This window comes from Corythoichthys intestinalis, chromosome 16 (assembly GCF_030265065.1).
Source record: "Corythoichthys intestinalis isolate RoL2023-P3 chromosome 16, ASM3026506v1, whole genome shotgun sequence".
Taxonomy (NCBI): Eukaryota; Metazoa; Chordata; class Actinopteri; order Syngnathiformes; family Syngnathidae; genus Corythoichthys; species Corythoichthys intestinalis.
In genome coordinates this window covers 6,809,572-6,824,342 of record NC_080410.1, presented here as the reverse complement: position 1 = coordinate 6,824,342, position 14,771 = coordinate 6,809,572, and the positions used below count along the sequence as shown (strand labels likewise).

General features: G+C 36.3%; 2 protein-coding genes across 9 annotated transcripts in view; one reads left to right on the top strand and one right to left on the bottom strand.

The window, feature by feature from the left end:
- Positions 1 to 14,771, top strand: part of asphd1 (aspartate beta-hydroxylase domain containing 1) — a 66,001-nt gene that overhangs the window by 30,980 nt on the left and 20,250 nt on the right. For 4 of the 7 annotated variants that reach the window (XM_057861122.1, XM_057861121.1, XM_057861119.1 and 1 more), the window contains one exon: positions 14,222 to 14,688. In XM_057861122.1, coding sequence (XP_057717105.1) covers positions 14,245 to 14,688 — 444 coding nt within the window. In that variant the 5' untranslated portion in view covers positions 14,222 to 14,244. Of the gene's footprint in view, positions 1 to 7,382; positions 14,689 to 14,771 lie in introns of those variants that run through there. The other 3 variants (XM_057861117.1, XM_057861118.1, XM_057861123.1) reach the window with 3 other exon arrangements.
- Positions 646 to 7,414, bottom strand: LOC130931913 (N-lysine methyltransferase KMT5A-like). 2 transcript variants are annotated; one of them, XR_009067331.1, is made up of 11 exons: positions 6,696 to 7,414; positions 5,799 to 5,907; positions 5,061 to 5,223; positions 4,770 to 4,962; positions 4,314 to 4,415; positions 3,760 to 3,861; positions 3,170 to 3,271; positions 2,569 to 2,670; positions 1,969 to 2,070; positions 1,371 to 1,472; positions 646 to 873 (listed from the first exon to the last, which is right to left on the bottom strand). XR_009067331.1 is itself a non-coding variant. In XM_057861125.1 (8 exons), the coding sequence occupies exons 1-7, from the start codon at positions 6,726 to 6,728 to the stop codon at positions 3,173 to 3,175; spliced, it is 801 nt and encodes a 266-aa protein (XP_057717108.1). In that variant the 5' UTR covers positions 6,729 to 7,414; the 3' UTR covers positions 2,429 to 2,670; positions 3,170 to 3,172. The 2 variants fall into 2 exon arrangements, 1 of the variants encoding a protein (XP_057717108.1); XM_057861125.1 differs by lacking the exons at positions 646 to 873; positions 1,371 to 1,472; positions 1,969 to 2,070 and having other exon boundaries at positions 2,429 to 2,670.

Genomic DNA, 14,771 nt, shown 5'->3' with positions numbered 1-14,771 from the left:
ATTAAAATCAGCCTAAAATATTCATGTAACATTAACCTTCTGAACGCGATATATTAAATTGGCTGCTTTACACATCCACATGACTATATAAAGGAATTTAGTGCCCAGCCTCACAAATGCTGTGCAGTAGATGGAAAAAATGACCTGAAAAGTGATGGAGATGAAAGTACCTGTTGAGTGTTGTTTGGACAAGTCACAGTCTCTATCTGATTCATACTCATGTAGGGATGAGAGGTCTGTGAATCCAAATCACAGTCCTTGCAGGCGGCAATTTGCAACACATTTAGTAAATCATCATTGTAGAATACTATATGAAAAAACAAAAGTCAATATGAAGTCAAATTAAGCAAAAACATCCGTTTCTAATGGCCAACCCACGTCCTCACACATTTCAGTAAAAATAATCGGGCTTTGTGGGGACATTTATTCACACAAACTTTAATTTTCTCATGGGGACCAGACTAGCAGCAATATAATTTTCATAGATATCACCCAAACATTTTTACACCCATTCAGATTATGGTGTGAACGTGTAATGTGGGGACATCGTGAATGTCTACAACAAAGTGATAAACAAACAAAATTATATTCACTATGATCAGTTAAATCAGTCTAAAATATTCTCGTAACATTAATCTACTGAATACAATTAATGAAGCGTGCTCCTTTACCTATCCACATGATTCTATCATGGAATTTAGTGCCCATCATCACAAAGGAAGTTATTAAGATGGAAAAAAATAACCGCAAATGTGATGGAGGTGAGAGTACCTGTTGAGTGTTGTTTGGACAAGTAGAGATCTCCGTCTGATCCATATCCATGGAAGGAGTAGAGGTCTCTGAAGCCAAGGCACTGTCATTAATGGTGGTCATCTGCAACACATTTAGTAAATCATCATTGTAGAATATGATATGACAAAACAAAAGTCAATATGAAGTCAAATTAAGCATAAACATCCGTTTCCATGGCCAACCCACGTCCTCACACATTTCAGTAAAAATAATCGGGCTTTGTGGGGACATTTATTCACACAAACTTTAATTTTTTCATGGGGACCAGACCAGCAGCAATCTAATTTTCCAAGATATCACCCAAACATTTTTACACCCATTCTGATTATGGTGTGAACGTGTAATGTGGGGACATCGTAAATGTCTACAACAAAGTGATAAATAACCAAAATTATATTCACTATGACCAATTAAATGAGTCTAAAATATTCTTGTAACATTAATCTACTGAATGCAATTAATGAAGTGTGCTCCTTTACCTATCCACATGATTCTATCATGGAATTTAGTGCCCATCATCACAAAGGAATGATTTAGAGGGAAAAAAATAACCGCAGATGTGATGGAGGTGAGAGTACCTGTTCAGTGTTGTTTGGACAAGTAGAGATCTCAGTCTGATCCATACTCATGGAAGGATGAGACATCTCTGAAGCCGACGCACTGTCATTAATGGTGGTCATCTGCAACACATTTAGTAAATCATCATTGTAGAATCTGATATGACAAAACAAAAGTCAATATGAAGTCAAATCAAGCATAAACATCCGTTTCCATGGCCAACCCACGTCCTCACACATTTCATTAAAAATAATCAGGCTTTGTGGGGACATTTATTCACACAAACAAATTTTTTCATGGGGACCAGACTAGCAGCAATCTAATTTTCCAAGATATCACCCAAACATTTTTACACCCATTCAGATTATGGAGTGAACGTGTAATGTGGGGACATCGTAAATGTCTACAACAAAGTGATAAATAACCAAAATTATATTCACTATGCTCAATTAAATGAGTCTAAAATATTCCCGTAACATTAATCTACTGAATGCAATTAATGAAGTGTGCTCCTTTACCTATCCAAATGATTCTATCATGGAATTTAGTGCCCATCATCACAAAGGAAGTGATTTAGAGGGAAAAAAATAACCGCAAATGTGATGGAGGTGAGAGTACCTGTTCAGTGTAGTTTGGACAAGTAGAGATCTCAGTCTGATCCATACTCATGGAAGGATGAGACGTCTCTGAAGCCGACGCACTGTCATTAATGGTGGTCATCTGCAACACATTTAGTAAATCATCATTGTAGAATCTGATATGACAAAACAAAAGTCAATATGAAGTCAAATCAAGCATAAACATCCATTTCCATGGCCAACCCACGTCCTCACACATTTCAGTAAAAATAATCGGGCTTTGTGGGGACATTTATTCACACAAACTTAAATTTTTTCATGGGGACCAGACCAGCAGCAATCTAATTTTCCAAGATATCACCCAAACATTTTTACACCCATTCTGATTATGGTGTGAACGTGTAATGTGGGGACATCGTAAATGTCTACAACAAAGTGATAAATAACCAAAATTACAGTCACTATGATCAATTAAATGAGTCTAAAATATTCTCGTAACATTAATCTACTGAATACAATTAATGAAGTGTGCTCCTTTACCTATCCACATGATTCTATCATGGAATTTAGTGCCCATCATCACAAAGTAAGTGATTTAGAGGGAAAAAAATAACCGCAAATGTGATGGAGGTGAGAGTACCTGTTGAGTGTTGTTTGGACAAGTAGAGATCTCCGTCTGATCCATATCCATGGAAGGAGTAGAGGTCTCTGAAGCCAAGGCACTGTCATTAATGGTGCTCATCTGCAACACATTTAGTAAATTGTCATTGTAGAATATGATATGACAAAACAAAAGTCAATATGAAGTCAAATTAAGCATAAACATCCATTTCTAATGGCCAACCCACGTCCTCACACATTTCAGTAAAAATAATCGGGCTTTGTGGGGACATTTATTCACACAAACTTCAATTTTTTAATGGGGACCAGACCAGCAGCAATCTAAATTTCCTAGATATCACCCAAGCATTTTTACACCCATTCAGATTATGGTGTGAACATGTAATGTGGGGACATCGTAAATGTCTACAACAAAGTGATAAATAACCAAAATTATATTCACTATGATCAATTAAATCAGTCCAAAAGATTCTCGTAACATTAATCTACTGAATACAATTAATGAAGTGTGCTCCTTTACCTATCCACATGATTCTATCATGAAATTTAGTGCCCATTATCACAAAGGAAGTGATTTAGAGGGAAAAAAATAACCGCAAATGTGATGTAGGTGAGAGTACCTGTTAAGTGTTGTTTGGACAAGTAGAGATCTCAGTCTGATCCATACTCATGGAAGGATGAGAGGTCTCTGAAGCCGAGGCACTGTCATTAATGGTGGTCATCTGCAACACATTTAGTAAATCATCATTGTAGAATCTGATATGACAAAACAGAAGTCAATATGAAGTCAAATTAAGCATAAACATCCGTTTCTAATGGCCAACCCACGTCCTCACACATTTCAGTAAAAATAATCGGGCTTTGTGGGGACATTTATTCACACAAACTTTAATTTTTTCATGGGGACCAGACCATCAGCAATCTAATTTTCCAAGATATCACCCAAACATTTTTACACCCTTTCAAATTATGGTGTGAACGTGTAATGTGGGGACATCGTAAATGTCTAGAACAAAGTGATAGGTAACCAAAATAATATTCACAAGGGTCAATAAAAATTAGCTTAAAATATTTTTTTTATATTAACTGAATGCAATCCATGAAATATGCTCTTTCAGTCTTACTTTGTAATGGAATTTAGTTCCCAGCATCACATGGGCTGTGCTGTAGATGGAAAACATGACCTGAAAAGTGATGGAGATGAAAGTACCTGTTGTGTATTGTTTGGAACAGCAGCAATCTCTAACTGATCAACGGTCATGGAGGGATGAGAGGTCTCTAAAGCCAAATCACAGTCCTCAAAGGCGGCCATCTGCAACACATTTAGAGAATCATAACTGTAGAACATGATAAAAGAAACCAAAAGTCATTCCCAAGCAAACATCATTGTAAACAACCCTTTCTACCTGCCAACCACCGTCCTCTTACATCTTTCGTAAACCAAACGGAACTTTGTGTGGATATTTATTTACACAAACTTTCATTTCTCATGGAGACGGGACCAGTAGCGGTATGATTTCCGAAGATATCACACAAACATTTTTACTCCCTTTCACATTATGGCGTGATTGTGTAATGTGGGGCACCGTCAGCGTCCACAATACATTGAAAAATAAAATAATAATCACTATGTGATATTAGTTTAAAATATTCTCATAACATTAACCTTCCAAACGCATTACATAAATTTGGCTGCTGTACGTATCCTCAGGACTGAATCACGAGATAGACAAATAACTCAAAAAGTGATTGATATAAAAGTACCTGTTGAGAGTTGTTTTGACATGCAACATTCTCCATCTGATCCATAATCATGGAGGAATAAGAGGTCTCTATTCCCAAATCACTCTCCTTAATGCCGTTCATCTGCAACACATTTAGTAAATCATCATTGTATAATATGATTTTACAAACCAATCTTAGTTGAATTTTTCTTTTATCCCAGACAATTGATTTAGGTTGTTTTATTTGCCTGACATGTTTTGACTTTTGTCAACAACAACAATTGTCTGGGATAAAAGAAAAGTGTAGGAAAAAAATGAACTTAATACAACAAATGTCAATCTATAGTCCAATTCAGAGTCAAGATTCTTTTCTACATGCCAATCTCCTTCCTTACACATATTTCAGTCAAAACAGATGGCACGGGTATGTAGGTAGGTAGGTAAAAATTACTTTAGTTTTGTATTACAGAGCAATTCTGTGTTCCATCTCACATACTTGTGTTCTCCATGGACAGTCATCAACTCCATAATCATAATTTATTTCTTCTCCTTCTTGAATGTCTTCCACAGCAAACAAACAGAGGTATGGCTTTCCTTCCACATCAATCCTTTTAATTTTACAGTTTGGCCGTCTGTGTTCATCATTTACCAACCTCCCAAATGATTCATCATCTCTTGAAGCATCAATGCTTGAAAAAAGATGAGGAAAAGAAAATAATCAGATGATAATACCTTTCAGGGTATTCTAATTTGTGTAATTCTGTTCAGAATATAATTTAAGCCTTACCACCATGTTTTTCCTCTCCACTTAAATGCAAACATAAATGCAGCACATGATGGGTGGTAAACTCTTCTTCTGCACTGATATTCTGAATCATTTATCAGATCACCCCTATATTCTGCAACAAATTGACCTCTGCTGATTGCAGCTTTTGCAAAAACACCACGTCCTGCAGACAGAGGGAACACTTTTTTTTTTTTTTTTTTTTTAACAACACATTTACAAAAAACAAAACAGACTCATCATTAATTTCCAAATGGTATCAAATCTCTCAGATATCAATAAATAAAAATAAAATTTCATATATTCCGTAACGAAAAAAGAACCCATATTATTTCTAGACATTATTTGAATTACTCAGGTTCCAATTGTTTAATTCTTCAGAGTCAGAGTAGTTTTGTTTGTCAAAGGATTATTAAGTTAATTTAAAACTAAGTTTTTGCTTTGATTTCTGAACACTGTATCCCTTAACTCCCTTCATGTAGCGGTACAACAAATGGTCGCCTACAGTTAGAATTGCTTTGCTGGTGCTTTAATTTTTTATCTTTACAAAAAGTGCCACACATATTCCTGCCATTTTTTTTTTTAAATTATCAATGATGGTTAATATTTATTGCAGCTCTACTAGTGTCTAATGTCACCTCAGATTTTGGTTGGTTTTTGATGCCCATGTGGTAATAATTGTACGTTTTGTGTATCATGTAGTTTTTGTAATCACAACAAATCACACAGACCACATCTTACCTTTAACTGCATCAATGTACTTGATGCACAATTTGTCTGTCTTGTCAGTCTTTGAGGTAACATGACAAATGGCATCCTGAAGGGGGCTGACCCTTTTTGGCATTTCAAACTGAACACATAAAAAAGTATTTTCATTACATTCAGTAAGATTTTTCTATAATATGACATCAAACATAATAATAAAATATATATATATATATATATATATATATATATATATATATATATATATATATATATATATACAAATGCAGTAAGCTATACAGCATATGTATTAGAATATCTCTGTTCCATCACACCTCATTCCAATGTTTATTCTGGCTTGCTTGATTGATTTGAGGGGAAAAAACCCAAATGCAGCAACATAGAAATAAATGTAACATCTGATGGGTATTTGTGTAAAAGTACATGACTAATCTGTGAACCAAAGCAAAAATGGGAAATCTGGAAAGATTTTCTATGGGCAGAAACATATGCCTTTTTTAATTATTTTTTTTTAAATCATTGCCTTTCTCAGAACCAAAGTGGAATACTAACTTTTTTCACTTAAATATAACACTCTGGTTATGCATTCCACAAAAATAAATTCCATGTTTGACTCATTTCTAAAGTTAATCCATACTTCTACACATTTTTCACCCAATAAATTGCTAACATACTGTTACAAATATTTATGCTTAAGATTTAGCCCTATAATTTAAATAAAACTCTTCATCCAGAGCAAAAATATTCTTAAATCCCATTATGATACAAAGTAGTACTAAGCTTAAAACATTACTCAGTTAGAGCTACAGTGTGATTAACTAAAAAGAGCAAACTTAAGGAAATTTGCGCAATTGGAGCTATAATTAGCTAGCAACAGCAAACTTAATTGTTCAAGCATACAAAACAGCTTACCTTAGGTTTTATTTTTGCTTCTTTGGCTGGCATGTTTACTAGCTCTTGCTAGCGTCTTCTGATGAGTCTAATTGAAGATTGCTTTCTACCTGTTTGACTCCATCGTTGTAAAAATCACCACATATTGGGGACAAGGGAGTGGGCGGGATTATGCAAATATGTGTGTGAAGCAGTGAATGCAATGAAATATATAACTAGATAATACATAATAGAAAACTTATTTGTTCATGCAAACAAATTAGCATTTTTTGTGTTACATTTACTTCATCTTCTTCTGCTGGCATGTTGACTAGCTCTTTCTAGTGTCTTCTGATGATTCTAATTAAAGATGACTTTCTGCCTGTTCTGATCCATTGATGTAAAAATCCTTACATGTGGGGACCAGGAAGTGGGTGGGATTATGTAAATGTGTGTGTAGAGCAGTGCAGTCGCAGTGAGTGCCATAGCAGTGAAAACTATGTAGGGGGGGCTACTGAGCATTGTCTACACACATACGTTGATCAAAAATCATGCTTTTTGGGCCAAGGCTAAAAATTTCACAGGCACATATAGACCACCTGCTTTATCGAATTTTACAGTTTGACTCATGGGGACCAGCTTTTTGGTCCCCATACCGCAACTGGTCCCCATGACGTGACTGTGTATACAGATTTTTGTCCCCATAAAACATGGAAACCAGTGCACACACACACACACACACACACACACACACACACACACAAAGACAATTTAAAAGAAAGGTTGATGTACAACGAACAAAATAAATAATGGATTATAGACTAGATTGACTGAGCAAAATTGCAGCAAGTTTCTAGAGATGAAACACATGTACAGTAGCGATCAGTGAAAGTAAAGTCTTTCGTATTATCTTTACTTGAGCAACAAAGAGCATAAACCTGCAGAAGCAACTAGAAAAAGAGGTCAGTGTTGGTCAGCGTAGATGAAAGATGTTTCATGCCAGGATTGGCCTCAGCACCCTGTGAGCCAGAAGGGGATTAAATAAAGAAAATAAGTGAATGAGGCTGTCTGAAAGCATGGCAGGCCAATGCTTTCGAGATTTGCTTGTTGGTAAACAGCACATCTGTTTGCAGTAGAGGAATGACTCAACATTCACAAAGAAATAAACAATCTATTAATTCATTTCTATAGACCTTATTCACATGACGTCATACCCTCTTCCGGGTTTGCTGATTGGAGTGTATCCCTCTGTGAAACTCCATTGAGTTTGTATGGGCCCAGTGGTGTTCCTAGCCTACATGGTGCCCTGGGCGACAAGCCACTTTGGCGGTTAGAGATCACATAAAATAAAAAGTAAAGTTAACAAAAACAGCAGTAACCCCAACCTCCAACTCCTAATTTTTATTTCCCCTCATTTCCTCACAATTAAAAGCAAAACCTAATTTTAACTAGTTAAGAACATAGGATGTATATTAAAATAGGAAGTTAATGCATACATTTACTTTTTTTTTTTTTTTTTAAATTAAAAAAAATAAATAAATAATAAAGATATAAGTACCATACATTCACAAAAATAAGTACAGATGACTTATGCACAGTCAATTTTGAAGATCAGGCAAACATTGACTTTTTAAATAACTAAATAATAACTTAAGGAAAGAAATAAGTAGCCTAAGACAAATGAACAAAAATAAGTCCAAAGTGCACATTGACAGGGAAGATGTTCTAAACCTCCCCATCAGAGCAAATAAAATAAATAAATAAAATAAATAAGCCTCTTCAACTCTTTCCCTTCTCTTAAAGATCTGATAAATTTTCTGTTGCATTGCCCTTTTATATGCATCAATTCAACAAACAGGAACTGGGAAATGCAGAACTGGAAATAAAAGCATGACCAGTTTTTTTTTTTTTTTTTTTTCTTTTTTAAGTGCCGCTCCAAATAAATTAATCAAACAGCTAAGCAATTAAACAACTTGAAGAATTCTTAACAGAAAGAATACATATGGCGGAAAACACTCAGGTGACTTCTGAAGTGACGACTGAAGTTCTGCTCTGAGACCCCCAACTTGGCCAAATTTCTAAATTGTCCTATATGCATGCGTGATACATCATTGGAAAGCTTAAAATCTCAATTTTCTTGGGGAAGAAAATTTTTGAAGAGGAGGGCATTTAAAAAAAAAAAGAATTTAAACAGCAAAACCCTAACTGGAGGTGAGCGCACGCGAGAGCATAATTAAAGACGCCATGATTTTAACGAAATATTATCGCATACTTACCTCTTTTTGATCCAAAAACTCCATGTAGCATGTATCACTGAATGTCAAGACAAGACACTGTTGTGAATGGCAACAGCCAAATTTTGCGGGTATTTCACGGGTGAAACATGATAATATAACAAGGGTCGCAATGCAGAAATTGCAGACTTCAAGGTGTGGTCGAGAGTTTCATTTTTAAATATTTTACCCTTTTAAACTTTTTCTTCCAATTTTTCTTTGTTTGGATCACTTATTTATCATCTATAATATTGGGGAAAATGCGATAGTAACGATAAAAATAAAATTAAGCGATACTACGAATTTAGGCCTTTTTAAATCTCGGTTAAAGACGCACCTTTTTAGACTCTCCTTTCCCCCAGATTAGTGTAGCCTGGTTTTATTTCTTAAGGGTTTTTAATATGTTATGATTTTTATCAGTTTTATTGTTTTATTTGCTGTCTGACTATTAATGTGATGCGTTGTTTTGTTTCTTTTCTTTTTTTTTCTTAATATCATTGTATAACACTTTCCTGCCTTTAATTTACTATGAGCCATGTTTGTCTTAGTTGTAAAGCAGTTTGGGGACCTTTCGGGTTTTGTAAAGGGTTATATAAATACATTTGATTGATTGATAGTTATGAGGTAGATATCCGTGATTTTTTTACAGATGCTATTTTTTTCATTGTGACGTAATTTGTTTAAAAGTTTAAAATTTGCAAGTGAATAATTTTTTAAAGTCGTTTTTTTTTTTTTTTTTTTAAACTAAATATTAGACATCATTTAATGATTCTACGCTAAAAATGACAGACATTTCAAATAATAAATACGATTATGTACCTTCTTTTTATGGCTAGGTTGAAAGGAAAGCGGTTGCGCGACGTCTGTAAACAGGGGTTTCCAGGGTAAAACGAACAAATTAAAAATAGTTCGGGGACTTAATGAGCCATGAACCTGCAATGGCAGCATATAGACATATTGTTTTATCAAACACAACAATTCTTTTGGCTTAAAGTACAGCAGTTTATTTTAAAGAGGGGTGCAAGAGCAGAAACTGCTTTTTCATCTTTGTCTGTGTTTTCCGCCATATACATTATATAACTAGAACAAATATTCAAGTAAAAAAACAAAACCAAAAAAAAGATTATTTGCACATTAAGAATCAAAGTCAATCAACCCTAGGTGAGTGGCACTGTTAACTGATCGAATAACTCTTCCCACCTCCTTCTCCTTTTGGCGCGTGCAGACAGTAACTGCGCTCTGCAGAGGGGATCTTTGCAACACTAGTGGCGCCAATTATAATAGTAGACAACCACTCGCGTGCACCTTGCGTGCATGCGCCCCTAGCAATTTGCCGCTCCGGGCGACCGCCCAACCCGACCGTTCCAGGAATCACCAGTGTATGGTCCATCAAGCTCTACAACAGGGGTGACAAACCGATTTCACACAAGGTTTCAGTTGGTCCTGGTTTTTGTTCCAACAGATCCAGCACAGACAGATCAACCAATGAGGTTTCTGCTAAAACAAGCAGCACCTGACTGCAATCAACTGATTACACTTGTAAAATACCAGATTGGTGAAAAGGCATTCATCTCATTCGGTTGAAATGGAATCCAGCACCCACTGCGGCCCTTTGACGACCGGTTTGACACCCCTGCTCTGCAAGGAAAAAACATTCAATTTCGACAGGTGTAATGAAGATTAATATTGTTTACGACAAGGCGATATGTTGTCTTGCCAAATGTATTGTGGTGAGCGACGTGGAGAAGAATGAGAGAGACAGTTTTTATATTTCACACTTGCTGTTCTTGTGCCACATACATCGCATGATAATCTTCTTCTCTACAAAACTGATTCCTGGGATGTCTGGCATGAATCCCAGTCTTTAAGTCATGCCACAGCATCTGAATGGGGTTCAAGTCTGGACTTTGACTTGGCCACCCCAGAACGTGTATTTGGTTCTTCTGAAACTATTCTGAAGTTGATTTACTTCTGTGATTTGGATCATTGTCTTGTTGCAGCATCCATTCTGATTTTAGCTTCAACTGTCTGACAGAGGGCCTCAGGTTTTACTGCAAAACATCCTGATAAACCTTTGAATTCATTCTTCCATTAATGATTGCAAATTGTCCAGGCCCTGAGGAAGCAAAACAGGCCCAAATCACGATGCTCCCTCCACCATGCTTCACGGTGGGGATGAGATGTTGATGTTGGTGAGTTGTTCCATTTTTCCTCCACACATGACGTTGTGTGTTACTCCCAAACGATTCCACTTTGGTTTCATCAGTCCACAAAATATTTGGCCAAAACTTCTGTGGGATGTCCAAGTGCCTTTTTGCGAACATTAAATGAGCAACTATGTCCACCCATGGACACCATTCATGGCCATAGTTTTACATGTATTTGATGTGTGCACACAGATATTGGACTGTGCAAGTGATTTCTGTAAGTCTTTGGCAGACACTGTAGGGTTCATTTTTTTTTACCTCTCTGGTATTCTGTGCTGAACTCTTGGCATCATCATTGGTGGATGGCCACTCCTTGGGAGAGAACCAACGGTGCCAAACTCTCTCCATTTGTAGACAACTTCTCTGACTGTTGATTGATGAACATCCAGACTTTTAGGGATGGTTTTGTATCCTTTCCCAGCTTTATACAAATCAACAATCCTTGATCGCAGGTCTTCAGACAGCTCTTTTGACCGAGCCATGATGCACATCAGACGATGCTTCTCATCAAGACAATCCGTACTAGGGGTGTGTTTTATTGTGGGCAGGGCAGCTTTAAACCACTCACCAGTGATTTGGCACACACCTGACTTAAAATGTTTGGTAAAAATTGGTTTCAATTGCTCTTTAAGTCTCCTTAGGCAGAGGGTTCACTTATTTTTCCCCATTTTGTCATCATTTGCACGTTATCCTCATTAAAATATGAAAACCTATAAATGTTTGGGCGGTTTAGTTAAAGCACACCATTTTTACATCTGTGTGATTTTGACAAAGATCAGATCACATTTGATGGTGATTTAATGCAGAAACGTGATAATTTCCAAAAGGTTCAGATTCTTTTTCATTCCACTGTATACAGCATGACGTGCAGTTACACATTTAAGCTAAAATGATAACACAAGAAATCCTTTATTACAGTTACTTTCAAGAATTATTTCACTATTCTATTATTCTACTATTCTATCAGTATTCGAAAATAATAATAACAACAAAAATAAAGCTGTGATACATCACTAGCATTGGTGTATTGCATCAATTCCCAGGCGAATTTAAGATCATTTCCAAATGGTAACGTATAAAACATTATCAAGACAAACGGACAAAAATATTCTTATGAACTTGTACCTTTCGAACTGAAATTAATTTTGTTGGATTATGGAGCAGTGCACACAATCATGATTGAAGAAATACTGAAGATACACTCCTATCGCTAACCTGGAAGTAATCCGGAATCCATGTGAATAGATCTTATGCTTAACTCTTTTGCTACTATCTGCCACTTCTCCCAGTACAACTGAATTTGATGTTCTAGTGCGGTCACTGGCAATGAATCAGTTAAACATGAATTGAACCATACGTTCTCATTTGATCTTTCTAATTTATTTGAATACAGTCCAATAAAGTCTTCATTTGTTTGTATTAGGGTTGTGGTAAGTGTAAAAAATGATCGGCATATCAATATTTAAACGTATGTGAGATGTTTGATTGCAAAAGTTTCGTATTGGCCTATAAGACGGTGTTTTTTGCATTGATATAAGAAAAAGAGGGGGTTGTCTTATATTCGACATATAGACATTATACCCATTCACGACGCTAGATGGCGCCAGATATTGAAGTGATGTTCTGTCATGACAGATCTCAGCTACTCCCAAGTTTAACCAGTTTGTATTATTTTATTGCAATGTTTTTCCTTATTCAAATTTGATCAAGACTAGTTACAGTTAGACTTCACTTTGATGGCTAATGCAGTTATTGCAATTTTGTTGTTTTATCACAATAGATTGGTTTATTTACATTTCAAAAACCAGAAGCCATTCATTTACGAATGTGATTGCACTTTAGTACACATATTTAAATGTTCAGATATTAAGATTTGAATGAGGCAAAATAACATGCTTTTTCTCTCAAATATATTGTCATTATCAATTGTTTCGGATGTACTGTAATTAATTTGGTTTTCAAAAAGTTTTTTCAAACTTGAGTCTTGAAAAAGAGGGGGTCGTCTTATAATCAGGGCCGTCTTATATTCGTTCCAATATGGTATTAGTACTCAGTTATTTGTTTTTGCACCACCACAGGTCACCAGAAATGTGTTATCATGGGGTAAACTTGATTTTTCACTGCTCTTGATAGTAATAGTAATACAGGATATCATTGGCTGGCCCATTGACGACGCTAGACATATTTTTACTGGGAAGAGCGAATAAATGAATGTTACAGTGTATCACAAAAGTGAGTACACACGTTGCATTTCTGCAGATATTTATCTTATCATGGGACAACACTGACAAAATGACAGTTTGACACAATAAACAGTAGTCTGTGTCCAGCATATATAATAGAGTTAATTTTGATTGTGTATCATATTGACTCTGCAAAGCCCTCTGAGACAACCTTGTTGTGATATAGGGCTATACAAATAAAATTGAATTGAATTAATTTATTTTCCCACTCAAAATAACTAAAAAAATAGCCATTAATAATTAAACCCCTGGCAATAAAAGTGAGTACACCCTTTGGAAACTACGTACATTCCTAAATGTCCAAATTGAGAACTGCTTGTCATTTTCCCTCCAAAATGTCATGTGACTCGTTACAGGAGTGCTGTCAGCATTGCTGCAGAGATTGAAGAGGTAGGGGGTCAGCCTGTTAGTGCTCATACCATACGCCGCACTCAACATCAAATTGGTGTGCATGGCTGTCACCCCAGGAGGAAGCCTCTTCTGAAGATAATTTTGGGCAATTACAGGTCTCTTCCTGTTGATTTTGGGTCACATATGGTCCGTTTTGGTGTATTTCACTGGCACTTTCTGCACATTTTACATACTTTCCTGTCCATTTTGGGATATTTCCAGGTCAGTTTCTGATGATTTTGGGACCATCCCATGTCACTTCCCGTACATTTTGGCCAATTTGAGGAAGGTTTTGTTGGTCAAAAATAATGACCACTAATGGATAAAACTGAAACAGCTAACATTTAATTTGTTTTTTAAATTTTATTTATGTAGTATTGAAAATGGTATTGAGTATTTTTTTGAGTTGCGATATCAACTTGAAATTTTTTTTTTCACAATATTTTCTATTTCAGATTTTTAGTACCCGACTGAAAAGATGTACTGGTCCTTGGACATACTGCCGTTGCCTCCTATTGTTGAGCTTGGCGTCCACTCATTGAGCGGCCTTCTGTGGACACTACTGCTGTTGTTCCTGTGGCACTGTTATCGGATTGGCTCCGACCTTCCAATGGCGGTTCATGCCCACGGGGCAAAGATGGGTTCAATAAGGTCTGCGAGGTCTCTTGGCGGAACCTGGCCAAGGACAAAGTATAAAGCACAGTCTAAGCTTTACAGAAGTGATCAAAAGAAAATGTTTATAAGCATGGAAACAGAAGAAGATGAGGAGGAACAAGACTACCTCACCCCAGTGCTGAGACATGCCAAGTTCCCGTCGCAGGCATCTGCTCAGGCCAAAAAACTGTACTCAGCCCTGCAAGAGTATGCCAAACGCTACAGCTGGGTGGGAATGGGCCGCATTCATAAAGGCCTTCGTGAGCAGGTACAGTGCGCGCTCCATCCGTTCGGTTTTCATAGCATACATTTCAAAATGCGGATTTATGAAAAATTTCCTGTTCCCGTGTT

What these genes read in the sequence shown, in the direction of transcription:
- LOC130931913 (XM_057861125.1), bottom strand. Translation starts at nt 6,728, where the DNA reads ATGCCAGCCAAAGAAGCAAAAATAAAACCTAAG. An exon ending in ACTGTCCATGGAGAACACAA is followed by an intron (nt 4,416 to 4,769) that starts GTATGTGAGATG and finishes AATGTGTTGCAG; the next exon opens with ATGAACGGCATTAAGGAGAG. An exon ending in TTCCAAACAATACACAACAG is followed by an intron (nt 3,272 to 3,759) that starts GTACTTTCATCT and finishes AATGTGTTGCAG; the next exon opens with ATGACCACCATTAATGACAG.